At 50.2% G+C, this 15,641-nt stretch overlaps 1 protein-coding gene across 1 annotated transcript in view; it reads right to left on the bottom strand.

Annotated features, from left to right (window-relative positions):
* LOC135816160 (PHD finger protein 14-like) overlaps positions 1 to 15,641 on the bottom strand; it is a 55,344-nt gene that overhangs the window by 14,092 nt on the left and 25,611 nt on the right. The window contains exons 17-24 of the mRNA XM_065329553.1: positions 15,000 to 15,106; positions 13,802 to 13,897; positions 6,281 to 6,534; positions 5,744 to 5,875; positions 3,450 to 3,627; positions 2,766 to 2,912; positions 2,392 to 2,462; positions 2,020 to 2,074 (exon numbers count right to left, since the gene is read on the bottom strand). Coding sequence (XP_065185625.1) covers positions 2,020 to 2,074; positions 2,392 to 2,462; positions 2,766 to 2,912; positions 3,450 to 3,627; positions 5,744 to 5,875; positions 6,281 to 6,534; positions 13,802 to 13,897; positions 15,000 to 15,106 — 1,040 coding nt within the window. The remainder of the gene's footprint in view (positions 1 to 2,019; positions 2,075 to 2,391; positions 2,463 to 2,765; positions 2,913 to 3,449; positions 3,628 to 5,743; positions 5,876 to 6,280; positions 6,535 to 13,801; positions 13,898 to 14,999; positions 15,107 to 15,641) is intronic.

Raw genomic sequence — 15,641 nt, 5'->3', positions numbered from 1 at the left:
TTCAGTTAGGGACCGTCCGGGGTTACCGATTGTTTTTACAAAATGAAAAGCTTTAGTATTTTTCAGCCCCCACCCACCCACCCACCTTTTCTGCAGGTAAAACGAATTCCAATAAAATATTGATGTCAATTTTCGACAACCAAAAGTAACTAGGCAGTCTCCATCTGCATTCAATAATTATTTTCAAAAAGAAACTCCATGAAACCCACCCACCCCCAAACGAAATCTTTTCGTTCTGAAAATATTATTGGTAACCTTGGATGGCCCCATAACATCGCTAATAATAGGTCTTATCACCTAATAATACCTCTTGCCGCGAATGATTTATTATTGTTTTTTTTATACAAAAGAGAAAGACCAAGGAACTACAAGTTAGGCTATACTGTCCACTAACACCACCAGTTAATGAACAATCAGCTCATGCGATAACATTGCACGACACTGACCGACGGTACTGACATTCTACAACTAACTGGCTAACAGCTCTAGCACATCTTGGATGCGCACTCCAACAGCCTTCCAACTTGGAAGGTTCTAAGTTATAGAAATAACATAAGGAGGGGAAGTCGTGCAATGTTATTGCATGAGCTGATTGTTTAGTAACTGGTGGTGTTAGTGGACAGTATAGCATAACTTGTAGTTCCTTGGTCTTTCTCTTTTGTATAAATTAAACCTTGGCGTAACGTACTTCTGTGCGTATCTCGCGCCAGGTTTGAACAGCACTGCATATGCAAATTTCGCGCGAACGGATTCAAGTGACCATACATGACTCTAGAAGTGGACTGTTGGTGGCATATCAGTATTTGACCCGGGTCAACTGTCTTCATGTAAACGCTCACCTATTTTGTCTATCGTACAGACTTTCAACCCGGGCTGAACTTGACCCGGGTTGAAATTTCTCATGTAAACACAGCCTTACAAACGACCACTCTACGTGTTCAGGAAGACCTTGGCTATCGACTCATCACATCGTTTTGTGTCTGTGAGGATAGATATCGCCAGGGCGAAGCCTGAAGCGCACGCGCGCAGACAAACAATTGTCGCGTGTAGAAAACATGACGTATGCGCATCGCGGGTTTCTCTATTTCTTTCGCAGCAACCCATGCGTATTGGGTATCAAAATATCGAGATTTCAGGCCAACTTTGTCCGAATTTCGTGCGTTGAAAGTTGACTGCACTGCGATCGATCGCGCGCGTGAGAAAGTGCAGATGCTACGAAAATGCAGAAAACGGACTTCGCTCAGGCGTCCTCGCGAGGAAGACTATTTTCGCTGCATTTTCTCTTCACAGCTGTCTGCCTGGCCATGATATCTTTCCAGAGAGCCATCGTTTGTAAAGATCCGTGGATATACAGCTGAGCTATGAAAAATTTGAGTTCGGCTCAACTCAGAAGAATTTGAATTTTTCTGACCCCCTTGGCACTGAAAGGGTTAAATTTGAGAAATGGCCGAGAAACATCTTCATAACTTCCCATTGTCTTTACGCTTTATTATTATTTTTGAAGTCTTTCCAACTTAAGCCATTCCCTGTATGATCGTTGAAGAGAAGAGACGAGAACGGTCGGAAACTTTATGACAACTGTCCTATTTGACTGGATGTGCGTGGTTGTGTAGATACTTGCGAACAATGTACATGTACTTACCTTCGTTTAGAAACTATTATCCGCATCCGACCACTATTAAAAGGTAAAACTACTTATTTTGTGGTATGAATGCAGTGTCGACACCATTATATTACAACTCCTCTGAAAAGTGGCCCGGGCTAGTCTGTTTATATGTGCTTTTTCTGGCCCGCCTCGCCGGGATCCCGGGTGCTTCGGGGCGGGATCCCGCCTCGCCGGGCCAGCCCGCTTGACATGTAAATGCACAACAGGTTTTGTGTGGATTTGTGTACAAGGCCGAGATCCCGCTTGCAGGCGGGCTAGCCCGCCTGTCGACCAGCCCGGGCTGGAGCTGCACATATAGCCACCCCCTAAGAGACGCCCAAGGTCATACATGTACACACTCTCTGTGTTCTCACCTTTCTCGGGGGATCCAAACAAGGAAAGTGGAAGCAATTCTTGCATTCGTCGCACCTACACGCGTTCACCATGTACACACACAGACACATACACAAGCACACACGCGCAAGCACACAAGCACACACACACGCTCGTACACACACACGCATGCGTTCACACACACGCGTACACACACACACGCGCGCGCACGCGCATACACGCACGCACGCTCACGTACACACACACACACACACCAGTCGGTGACCACAGTGAAAATAGGTAGAAACTATAAAAGACGAACAAAACACCATGCCTAACGTTACCAGCAAATAGGTCCCCAATACAATCCCACACACAGTGCTCATGCTCCCAGATATGACGTTTATACATACCTCACGAGTGTAGAGTTAGATCCCGGCTCTTTGCAGACATGACACACAGTTCTCTCATCTGTTTCTTTCTTCTACAGAAAAAATACACACATAGAGAGTGACAGCATAGATTCAGAGACAATGATACTGTGCGTTCATCACTGAAGAAATTGGCAGAATAGTAGAATACTCAAGGAAAAGTATTTCATACCGGCACAGCACAGTGCGAGAGTGCTTACAGCTGAACAGTTACTGCACAAGTAACAAGAAAGCAGCTCAGCTCTGTTTCGGACACCTGCATCCAAATGCACCTGCTCTGGGCTGAACAATCCTACCACTGCTACAAACCTTACCCACCCTACCCACACTGCTACATGCTCAACCACACAACTCACCACTCTCACTGCCTTGGGTGCAGCGGGCTGTCGGACCTTTCTCTTCTTGGGTGGCGGTGCCACAGCGCTGCCATCGCTAGATAGAACACTGGACCGGCGTCGCCGACGTCTCTGCTGCTGCTGCTGCTGACCTGGACCTCTTGGTTTCTTTACACAAGCAACAGGAACAAAAACAAGGATACCAGCAGATGATTGAACCAACAAACCACATATGAAGGAGCTTGCCAAAATCTAAACGTCCACGGAACAAAAACAAGGATACCAGCAGATGATTGAACCAATAAATCACATATGAAGGAGCTTGCCAAAATCTAAATGCCCATGTACTTGAAGTACACATTCAATTCAAAAGACAGCATGAGTATTATCTACTTGCCAATCGTTCAATGCTTTTTACTTTACAAATAGAAAGAGCCAATGCTGGAAAGGTATTTCCAAGTTGAAGCGATCAATACCAGATCCAAGCCTGCTTAGCCAGCAACCTGCACAGCATCTGCTCTGCGGGGTTTATTGCCGCTAAAAGCCTCGAGGTCGGAAGCAAACTGAAAGTGCGCTCAGATCAAAAAGTATGAGGAGAGAGAGAGAGAGAGAGAGAGAGAGAGAGAGAGAGAGAGAGAGAGACAGAGAGAGAGAGAGAGAGAGATGTAGATGCAGAGAGCACTGTCTACCAAGCACAGCACTAACCGGAGCAGTTGGTGAAACACAAAGCTTGGCAGGCTGCAGCACTCTCCGGCCTCGCTTGGTCACACTAGATGCACCCGCCGCATCATCACTACCATCCTCCTGCTGCTGCTGTTGATCTTTCTGTGTTGTTGGACGCCAATAGAAGTCACTATCGCTGGTGTCACAGTCTAGGCACTGCCTGCAAACACAACAACGACAACGACAACGACAACAACAACAACAACAACAACAACAACAACAACAGCAACAACAACAACCATATCGTGAGAATAAAGATTTGAAACAACAACAACACCACAGGCCATCGTGAGAATAAAGATTTCAAACAACAACAAGCAACACAAATTTTATCAGGGAGAGTAACGAGTTGAAAGGACAGCAGCACTACCACCACCTACAACAGTTGCAAAGGTGACGAAAACACGAAGCATAATGCAAGTTATTTGAGCCGTCAGATGCGAAAACAGACCTTATGGGAAAAAAATCATATTTGTGTTAGTGATACTATCTGAAAGCCAGGAGCATCAGGAGTCGTATGCAAAAAACTAGAGTTGATTTGGACCAAGGGAAGTAAAGTTATAGCCTCTACAATAGGAGACCGTTTCAAATTGCATCTCAATTTTGGGTGCAATACCAACAATTGTTTCACCTACTTTGTAGAATATTTCCTGTTTCCTTTGACCGATTTCCACAAACTTGGGCTTTCTGGAAAGCTCTGGCGACGAGCAACCCGTTGGGCCCAAATCCGATAGCAAATAAAGCACAGCACCAGCGCAACAAGCTGCAGACAACGCTTCAGCGCTGGACTTGCACCGTCACACGAAAATCGCTCGCCATTTCCATCTCCATTATCCCAGGACGCCCAATTTTTTTCGTGAAGATACACTGAGAGCTTCCAAGACGACTGAGCCTGTTGCCGAGATCGTAGGTCGCTTGAAAAGGGGGAAACCCCGGGTCTGGATCGTTTGATTTGCACGTAGAAGTGCAAAGTGCCGTGACGTATCCTGCAGGCTTCGCAGCTGGGGAACGCAGCATCGTGCCGCGATCGGGCTTGCTGCATTGGATTCCTTGGAGTTTTCTCTTCGATTTACATACTTGGATTGTCCCGAAAGACCGATATTTGACTGAAATACGAAGGTTTGTAGCTTGGTTGTCCATGCGCACCAGTGCGTAAACTCGCCAACTTTCAAGTGCATTTTTCTGCACTGTGCAGTGTTTCCCATAAGGTCGGTTTTCGCATCTGACGGCTCATTTGAAAGAGTCTAGAGATTCTAGGAAGGCCTATCATTAACAGCAAGCCTGCATTTGCAACAATGTAATCATTAACAGCAAGCCAGCATTTGCAACAATGTAATCATTAACAGCAAGCCAGCATTAACAGCAAGCCAGCATTAACAGCAAGCCAGCATTAACAGCAAGCCAGCATTAACAGCAAGCCAGCATTAACAGCAAGCCAGCATTAACAGCAAGCCAGCATTAACAGCAAGCCTGCATTAACAGCAAGCCAGCATTAACAGCAAGCCTGCATTAACAGCAAGCCTGCATTAACAGCAAGCCTGCATTAACAGCAAGCCTGCATTAACAGCAAGCCTGCATTAACAGCAAGCCTGCATTAACAGCAAGCCTGCATTAACAGCAAGCCTGCATTAACAGCAAGCCTGCACTAACAGCAAGCCTGCATCAACAGCAAGCCTGCATTAACAGCAAGCCTGCATTAACAGCAAGCCAGCATTAACAGCAAGCCAGCATTAACAGCAAGCCAGCATTAACAGCAAGCCAGCATTAACAGCAAGCCAGCATTCGCAACAATGTAATCGATGCGACGGGGAACATACCATGCTGGTGTGTATGGTTGGTGACCATGCAAGGAAAGACACAAATTTGGCCAAACCAAGGCCATGTACGAGTAAGAGAACGCAGGAAAGAGATAGATAGGGAGAGAGACACTGAGAGAGAGAGAGAGAGAGAGAGAGAGAGACACTGAGAGAGAGAGAGAGAGAGAGAGAGAGAGAGAGAGAGAGAGAGAGAGAGAGAGAGAGAGAGAGAGAGAGAGATCGGGAGGGAGACACTGAGAGAGAGAGAGAGAGAGAGAGAGAGAGAGAGAGAGAGATCGGGAGAGAGACACTGAGAGAGAGAGAGAGAGAGAGAGAGAGAGAGAGAGAGAGAGAGAGAGAGAGAGAGAGAGAGAGAGAGAGAGAGAGAGAGAGAGAGAGAGAGAGAGAGAGAGAGAGAGAGAGAGAGAGAGAGAGAAGAGCCAGGCGGAAGAAGCACCAGAACATGCAGCTCAAACATACCATCCACAAATGTTTGTCTTCTGGGGTTTCCGCTTGAGTGGTGGATCAAGACAATAGATGTGGTAAGCCAGGTGACATCGGTCACAATCAATTATATTGTTACTGTCCGTGGCCAGGCTGCATCGGCAGCACCTACACACACACACACACGCCCACACACCCACACACCAAATGGAATACATAGTGTATACATGTACAAAGCAGATACAGGCACACATACAGTTGCACTGCTCAAATGAAAAACACAGCACATTGCCAAGGAGAGCTGGAACCGCAAGCCTTGGTCCACTGCTTTACGCTTGAAGTTCAATCTAGCTGAATACTTGTTGAGAGAAGTGTACGGAGGAGCAGTGAATTGGTGCAAGATTGGAAAATGTTCACATGATCATACGTAATAGGCCCTACGTATATACAGGCATACACACATACCCCCCCCCCCCCCACACACACACACACCCACCCACATCCACACACAAAGAGATCGTGGCCTCCGTCCAAATGAACCAGACAAAACATGGCAGCGACAAGGGTACATACTTGAGATCGTTAGCTTCAATTTTCACCAATAGCTTTGCCCTCTTCCGTGGTCGGCCAGGCTTGGAGCGACTAGACTTAGCTGCAGCACGGACAGTGGAACGAGCAGCATCTGCCTTAGCCTTTTCAGCAGCTGCAGCCACTTCCTGGGCCTTTCTGGCACTCTCCTGCTTCTGTTTCTGCTGATCCTGTAGGCGCTGCTTCTCCAGTTTCTTGCCAATGACGTCTTCAACGATGTACGCAGGCACTTGCAACGGCTGTCAAGTACCGTAGAGTGCACACACACACACACACACACACACACACACACACACACACACACACACACACACACACACACACACACACACGCTCGCATGCACACACACACATACACACACACACACACATACACTACTACTACTACTACTACTATGTACAGCTACCCTATCGGGCCACGCCGCTCCCAGAAACGGGAGACAACGACAAGAAGAGAGAAGAGAAGAGAGAGAAATCGCAAAGTCAACAATATTACATACACACACACACACACACACACACACACACACACACACACACATGCACATGCACAGAATACGAGTATCGCGTATCACATACATGTACTACAAAATCCACCACTACTAGAGGCTAATTTATTACAGGCTTGAAAGTCTACATTACTACAGGGGGAAGTGTCCAACAACAACAACAACAACAACAACAACAACAACAACAACAACAACAACTGGAAATGAGGCCGACTGGGACAGTGAGTTTCAGAGGTGTTCATCAACTTTCATTACTTTTCTGACAAGCAAAACTGACTGGCTGACAACGTCTTGGCAAGACCAAAAAACCGCCAGAACAGAACGGAAAACAATTAGGTTGTATCCAGAAAGATAAGCACGAGAGATTCAAATAAATTCAAATAACAGCAGCCACGTGGTGCATACGACGCATCACACGGAAAAGGCATGCATAGTCCAAGTGAGTGGCGGCGTGCAAGGCACAGCGAGTAGTAAACTTATTAGTATGTAACATGCGATAATATGGAATGCATCATGACGTCACAATCAGTGTGTCTCATCGGAAGACCTTCTGAACATCCTCCCCTACATTGATTAAACCAGCTTTAATCAAGTACACAATAAATTAAACGATAAAGAAATAGACCGAACAGAAAGCAGTGGAGAGAGATGAGGAGAGATAAGAGCAAAAATGTGCTGCTCACACACAGAGTCAATCCGCGGCAATCTTGCACAGCTGTACGATGGGGCGGACAAGTGAAGTGTCACCGACCTTCACTCGCACCACTCTGACCCGCCCATCGACTCCGGGGAACAGCTGCTCTACCCGGCCGAGCCTCCATTGGCCTCGTGGTGCAGCAGCGTCGACGATCAGCACAACATCATCGATACCGAGATCGGGCTGTGGCTGGCGCCATTTTGCTCGCGGGTGAAGCAGGGGGAGCATTTCGGTCATCCAGCGCTTCCACACCTGCAACACCAGACTCTGGATGACCCGCCAGCGCTGTCGATGGCCTTGCTCCACGGTGTCCGTTCCTCTGGGAACAAATGGCTCGCCTTGGTGTCCATACAGGAAATGGTTGGGCGTCAGTGGCAGCAGATCTCTCGCGTCGGCCGACTGGTACGTCAGTGGCCTTGAATTCAGTAGTGCCTCTGCGCCAGTCACTGCGGTCATGAGTTCCTCGTCATTTACTTCCGCGCCCGACAGGATCGCATAGATGGCACGCTTTGCTGACTTGACGAGCGCCTCATGGACGCCACCGAAGTGAGGAGCAGCGGGGGGATTGAAGGACCACCGAATTCCCTTGTCCGCTAATCGTCGGTCCACGCCTTCATTCATCGCGGCCACTAACCTCCGCAGTTCATTGGCAGCGCCTACGAAGTTGGTCCCATTGTCGGACACAACCTGTAGTGGAACACCGCGCCTGCTCGTCATCCGCATGAAGGCGTTCATGAATCCATCCACGTCCAGACTAACGGCCATCTCCAAGTGCACCGCGCGAGACTGCATACACGTAAATAAGCACAGGTACCTCTTCGCGCGCGGCTTTCCGCGACCTTGTTTGGTGGTGAAGGGTCCAGCGTAGTCCACTGCTACTCTGGAGAACGCTCTCATGGGCAGAGACACACGGACGGTCGGTAGCGGTGCCATGATCTGCATTCCTGGCTTCGCTGATTGTCGTTGGCAATGGGCACACTTCTTTTTCCACGCTTTGATCTCCTCTCGTCCAGCAAGCAGCCAATACGTCTGCGACAAGAGAGCCAACGTGTGACTTACTCCGCCAGCATGATGGCTCTGCTCATGGGCTTCCTTCACAATTAGCTGAGTGACCCAGTGCCCGCGTGGCAGGATGACAGGGCATCTGGCTGGCTGTTTGAGTATCTGCGCGTTTCGCAGTCGACTGTCAACGCATAGCAGTTGATCATCATTCAACATAGGTCGCAGCTTAACGAGTTTGCTCGAGGTGGGGATGGGCTTGCCTTCTTTCACAAGACGATATTCCTCTGCCAGCGCCTCTTCCTGCGCACCAGCAATGATACTGGTTTTGCTGCTCTCGAGCTCGTCTACGGATAGCGGACCGGTGTGTCGCAGCTCAGTTGGCACGCGGCAATTCTGCACGAAGCGCGTCACCCAAGCGCGCTGTCGGAGAAGACGATTGAGACTCGAGAATCGTGTCGGGTCGAGTAACCAGGGTAGCTCGGCGTCAGGAGCTGTAACTGCTACCAAGGCAACCGGTGCTTGGACAGACTTTGCGTTGTTCTTCTGCTCCAGGTGAGTAGTAGATCTTGGCTCACTGAGACGCATTGTCGGCCACTCATCCTCGCCTTTGCGGAGGAAGTCGGGACCCAACCACCAGAGCGCATCATCGATGAGAGCACCAGCTGACGAACCACGGGACAAAACATCTGCTGGATTCTCCTTCGTCGGCACATGGCGCCATTGACTGGGAATAGTGTGTTGCTGAATCTCACCTACGCGCGTTGCAACGAATGGCTTGAAGTTCCGCGCACGGTTCCGAACCCAGTACAGAACGTTGAGGCTGTCTGTCCAGATGACAGTGTCGTGGACCGGTAGACTGAGGATGTCGGATGCCCAAACTGCTAGTTCCATGCCAATTACAGCAGCTGACAACTCTAGCCTGGGAATTGAAACAGTTACGGTGGGAGCGACACGGGATCTACTTGCGATGATAGCGGTCGACACATGGCCGTCTTCATACGTGCAGCGCAGATAGCTCACCGCGCCGTAGGCGCCTTCAGACGCGTCAGCGAACACGTGGATCTGCTTACTAACGGGGTTGCCTGCATTCACTTCTTGCAGACAGCGCTGGATGCTGAGACGGGAGAGCGCTGCTAGATCAGTATACCATCCGGTTACGCGTTGATTGAGCTCATCAGGGAGCGGGTCATCCCAGTCCATACCTTGTAGCCACATGTCCTGCACCAACATGCGTGACTTCATGATGAACGGGGAGACGAACCCCAGCGGGTCGAAGACACTAGCTGTCGCACTCAAGAATGAGCGCTTGGTGATGCGCTGCTGGCCTGGTGCTGTTGGCTTGAACGCAAAGGTGTCGGTCGTGGCCGACCACAGCAGTCCAAGTGTCTTGACGCTTGGCAGCTGCGGGGAGTCGAGGTCGATCTGGCTTGCTCGATCCTCCTTGGGCACTTTCTCCATGACTACTTTGGAGTTCGAGAGCCATTTTCGGGCGTGCATGTCAGCTCCCTGCCAGCATTCCGACAACTGCTCGTACAGCATTACGCCTTCGACGTCATCCATAGCAGAATCCATGGAGTCGTCCATATACGTTGAAGCAAGCATAGTTTCGGCTGCCAACGGGTACTGCTGCTGATGGGCTCTAGCGTGCTCATGGGATACAAACTGCGCCAAGAATGGCGACGCGTTAGCTCCGAAAACCAGTCGTTGAAATTCATATACTCGCGGAGCCGCCGTGTCATCCAGGTCACGCCATAGAAATCGGTGATACTGCCGGTCCTCAGGACGCAGTCCGACGCGCAGATACATTTCTGCGATGTCACAAACGATGGCTACTGGCTTCTGGCGAAAACGGGTCAGAACGCTAGGAAGTTGCCGCTGTAGCTTCGGCCCTGGAAGCATCGTGTCGTTGAGAGATGTGCCCTCATACTTCGCCGATGCGTCAAATACGATCCGGGTCTTTGTTGTCGCTTTGTCTGGTCGAAGTATGGCAAAGTGGGGCAGGAACCACTGCTGACCAGGCTTCAACTCGTCCTTGGCAACCTCACGGACGTAGCCTTTGTCGACATAACTCTTGATGATGCTGCTGTAGGCTGCTGCTGCATCCGAGTCGCGCGCCAGTCGCATCTCCGTACTACGTAAACGCTTCATGGCCTGGGGAAAGTTGTCAGGAAGCGTAGGTGGTCCATCGCACCATGGAATGCCAACCTCGTAGCGTCCGTCTACGAGCTGCAGCGACTGTTTCGTAGCGTGCACTACCTCCTTCTCCTGCGCCGACAGGATGGCTTGCTGTGGCTCAGCCCGATTGTATTGTTCTAGCTGCCACAGCTGTGCGAGACTGTCCCCGACGTCCTGTGGCACTGCCTCAGCCAACAGGGTGACGGGATTCGTTGCTTTGCTGCGATTGACGCGTCCGACACAGGTCCAGCCGAGAGGTGTAAGTCGGGCTATCGGCTCGCCGGGGCCACCCTGGATCTCCTGCAGCGACCTATGCAGCTCGGCGCAGTCCAGGCCGACCAGAACGTCAATTTGACGGCGCTTCTCCAGTGCTGGGAAAGGAACGTTGAGCAGGTGAGCCCACTGCTGCTTCTTATGCTGCCAGTTGACCGTGCCGCTGGTTCCGATCACTGAGTCGGCAGTGTAGGCGTGCATTGTCATGCACATGCGGCGGTCTATACTGGAAAGGTTCAAGGAAACTGAGGTCGTGCGGAAGACCTCTGTGCGGCCGCTGAGCACTTTTACCGTCAGATCCTCTTGCTCTCCAGCAAGACCGAGCTCACTCGCAACATGCGAGCTGACGTATGAGTTCGTACTTGCGTCGTCTAGCAACGCATTTACTCTCAGCTCCGCCCCGTTGTGCTTCAGCAGGACTGGCACTGTCCGCATGGCCACGGCTGGGGTAGCAGTGCTTGCAGTAGAGAGCGTTGTGCGCGACTCGTCCTCCTCGGAGGCTGAGGCTGCTGACTGTTGTTGCTGACTGTCGTTCGAAGATCGAGCAGGCGGACTGGCTTGCTTGGTCGGACCATGTAGGAGTCGGTGGTGTACCTTGGTGCAGCCGCCGATCCCGCACTCGCGACCCCATGAGCAATCCTGTCCACTGTGCCCTGTGTCGAGGCAACGATAGCAGAGGCCCTTTTCCTTCGCCAGCTTCCAGCGCTTATTGGGGCTTAGCGCTTTGAAGGCAACGCATTGCCAAGCTCTATGCTGGCCTCTGCAGGATGCACACTGTGACTGAGGCTGACTGCTGGTCACTAGCGTCCTAGGCCGTTCACTGCGATGGTCTCGACCTGTGCGGGAATAGTCGCTCCTGCCGCTGGTACCGAATCCGCTGACAGTTTCGGATGCAGTAACCAGGAAATCTGCCTCCAATGTGCAAAACTCAAGCAGACCGTGCACCGACTCCGCCAGAGACCGATCGTAGCGCCATCGATGGTAGCGTACAACAATCTGCTCGTCCAGCTTCCGCAGCAGAGTAGTATAAAAGGAGCCTGCGCCAAGCTCAGCAGCGCGACCAGCGTCTTCCAGGTTGACCACAGCTACTGCTAAGACCTCAGAGAACTGCTCAAGGTCTTTCGCCTTGCCATGCCGGACTGGTCGCATGGCCTCGATCTCCTCGAGATAGATTGCAATACGCCGCCGTTCACCGCCATACTTCCGCAGCAGCAAAGCTTTGGCCGCGTTGTACGCAGCAGCTGAATATCCGAAGCTGTCAATGGCACGCAACGGCTCTCCTTGCAGGTACTGGCGCAAACGCAACATCTTGCAATCTGCCGTGACTGGTGCCGTGTCAATGCAAGTCGAGAATGCGGCCCACCAGGACTGGAAGCAGCGCTTGTCTCCGTCAAAAACTGGGATAGTAATCTTCTGGAGATGCGCCCAAGCATTCTGATACTGATTGGTTTCTGCAACAACCGGTGTGCTGTGCGCTGCCCGAGGTGACGCTGTGGCAGTTGGCGGCTGGAACGCAGTGTTGGAATGCTCACTCCACTGCGGTGCAATACCCGAGTCCATGTAACTCGGAACGAAGGACCTGGCTGCATGCCTCAGACTTCTTGCGCCAGTGAGCAATGGTGCGGTCCTTTCACCTGCTGTGGCATGTTGGGTAAATTGCACAGCTCGTGCTCCCGGAGTCCCCGCTGACGTAGCAGACCCCACACTCAATACGCTCACAGCACTGGCGTTGCCTGGTGAGTTACCATCCACGACTCGTTTCTCCGTCCTCATGCTGCTGCTGCCGATGCTTGAACTACCAGGCACTGTGTTCTCGCTAGATGGAAGAGGGAGCGGGGAGAATCCAGCACCGTGGTGCAAACCCGGGCCAGTATCCCGGATGATCGGCTGTGGCTCCTGTTGCTGTTGAGTGCTGTACAAAACACTTGCTGCTTTCTCCGTAGCATCAGAATACAGCTCCTCAAGTTTCTCCAGCTCGGAAATCAGTTTCCTGCGTTCCTTGATTTCCTGTTTGTCCACGGTGCTCGCGAACAAGCTCAGGAGATCGCCAATGACGCTCGTTGCACGCTGGTGTATCCCCGTTAGTGCATCTAACTCGGCACTCGAGACATGTTGGCCGTGGGCTATTTTGCTCAAGATCCCACGACGAGCATTCGTGAACTGGCTCTTTGCCACAGTCTTGAGAACTCTCAAATTTTCCTCGCTCGACTCTACTTCGTCGTCGTTCGAAACGACGTCCTGTTGTGCACCATTTTCAGGAACCTGCTGTTCCTGGTTTCCACTGCACGTCGCCTGTCCGTCCTTTGACGTGGCCGCAGTTTCTTCCGAACTACCTGGAGCGGTATCTGACGCGCCTTCGACTGAAGTACTGTCCATCACTCTAATTACTGAGAGAAACCATCCTCTGCTACCATTGGAAATGAGGCCGACTGGGACAGTGAGTTTCAGAGGTGTTCATCAACTTTCATTACTTTTCTGACAAGCAAAACTGACTGGCTGACAACGTCTTGGCAAGACCAAAAAACCGCCAGAACAGAACGGAAAACAATTAGGTTGTATCCAGAAAGATAAGCACGAGAGATTCAAATAAATTCAAATAACAGCAGCCACGTGGTGCATACGACGCATCACACGGAAAAGGCATGCATAGTCCAAGTGAGTGGCGGCGTGCAAGGCACAGCGAGTAGTAAACTTATTAGTATGTAACATGCGATAATATGGAATGCATCATGACGTCACAATCAGTGTGTCTCATCGGAAGACCTTCTGAACAACAACAACAACAACAACAACAACAACAGCAACAGACAACAACAACAGCAACAGCAACAACAGCAAAGCAAAACTCACCGACTGATGCAACGTGGCAACAGTTTGAATAAAGCTGGTACCAAGGCCACGCAGATTGGCGTTTTCAGAGCGTAAGCCGCGCACTTGCTCAGACACCTAAATAGATAGATCCATGAAGAATAAAAAGAATACGAAAGTGTTGTGGTCCCGTTACACATACCGGTACCCATAAATGGATAACACTCTCTATAATCTGCACTCTCATGAGCTGATTGTTGTACCCGATCCGTTCCTGGATCGATCAGCCCTACCACGATTCCTGTACTGTGTACATATATGCATCCTGGTAGTTCATATTTCTCTTTCCTTGTTCTATGTAAATACACCTTTGTTGTTGTCTGGGACCTGTGGAGTGAAGTTGATCTCTGGAGTGCAGGACCGGGTGTAAATGTAATCCACCAATGGACAGTGTTTGAAAGGTGTATCCAGAAACCCAGGTGACTCCGTGGAGGAGTATGTGCAAGGCATTCTTTTGCCGTGCGTTTTGCCTGAGTGTTCTTTTGCTGTGCGGTCGTTTGCTGGACGGTTGTTTCCTGTACCGTCTTGCGCCAATCAATACGTCAATCCCGGCCGCTGAGCAGATTCAGCCTGTAAACACATTGCTCATGCTATGATCACTCTAGTTCCTGACACTGATGATTGTGAACTGTGTGTTGTATATGTCTGCCTCTGCTCTATCTTGTCTGTATGTGCATGGCTAAGCATTCTCCGAGTTGTTACCGCTCTCTTCAAACATAAAAGGGAGATATTGTGGTCCCGATAACACTCTATATATACTCTGCACTCTCATGAGCTGATCAATGTACCCGATCCGTTCCCGGTTGTCCCTACTACAAGTCTCGTACTGTGTACATATACGCATCCTGGTAGCTCATCCTTATCCTTGTGTTCCATGTAAATACACCTTAGTTGTTGTCTGGGACTTGTGCAGTGAAGTTGACCCATGGAGTGCCGGAACTAACTTGATGATGTTAAACGCAGGAACATTACAGAAAGCAATGCTGCTGGCCACACAATGTCACACAGGCAGGGGTGCAATTCCCCATTAAACAATGCAACGGAATTGTGCTGTGTAAACTCACCACCATAGACAGCACTACTCAGGGCATTCGGGCTCATGCACAACAACGCAGTGCGGCCAAGCATGCACCTGTGTACACACCTTCAAGCATGCACCCTTGTACACCTTTGTACACACCTTTTCAAAGCGACTCTCCCACTCTTCCTTCTCCTCAAGCAGATTCACGCAGGTTTTGTCTGTATCGAGCAGTGTGGTCTCTAGGTGCACCACCTCCACATCACGAACTAACCAACAACAAGAAACACAGGCAACACACAATGTCCAAACACACACACACACACACACACACATACACACACGTCAGGCTGGCTATACAAACTCGAAACCCTGTTTCCTACAGATCTTAGTCCTGTCAACTGAAAAAAAACAGGAGGGGGCAGCTACTGGATTGAAGACACGGGAAAGATTTCAGGCGCGCTCGCACATTACATTTTAAAGGAAGGGAGGACAATGATGCCATGAACATTTCACAGCTTAGATCATGACCAGTCAGACTGACTTCCTAGCATCCACAGGTACAGCATTACCCTCAAGGAGCACTGTTCACTAAAGTGATAGCAGGCAGGAATAGTACTCTATGGGAAATGCATTACCACTAATATGCAGATACCACAGCTGTGCAATGAACACACAGTGCAAGACGTTTAGTTACTTCCTCCGCGTCATCGAAATTGTCGCAGTTTGACTAGTGACTTGTCACTTGTTACTGACAACTCCATAAGCTAAGCTGTTCAAAACTTATTACACAGTATGATAGTC

The sequence above is a fragment of the Sycon ciliatum genome, chromosome 4 (genome assembly GCF_964019385.1).
Source record: "Sycon ciliatum chromosome 4, ocSycCili1.1, whole genome shotgun sequence".
In the NCBI taxonomy this organism is placed as follows: domain Eukaryota; kingdom Metazoa; phylum Porifera; class Calcarea; order Leucosolenida; family Sycettidae; genus Sycon; species Sycon ciliatum.
This window is presented reverse-complemented; position numbering and strand designations above follow the sequence as displayed.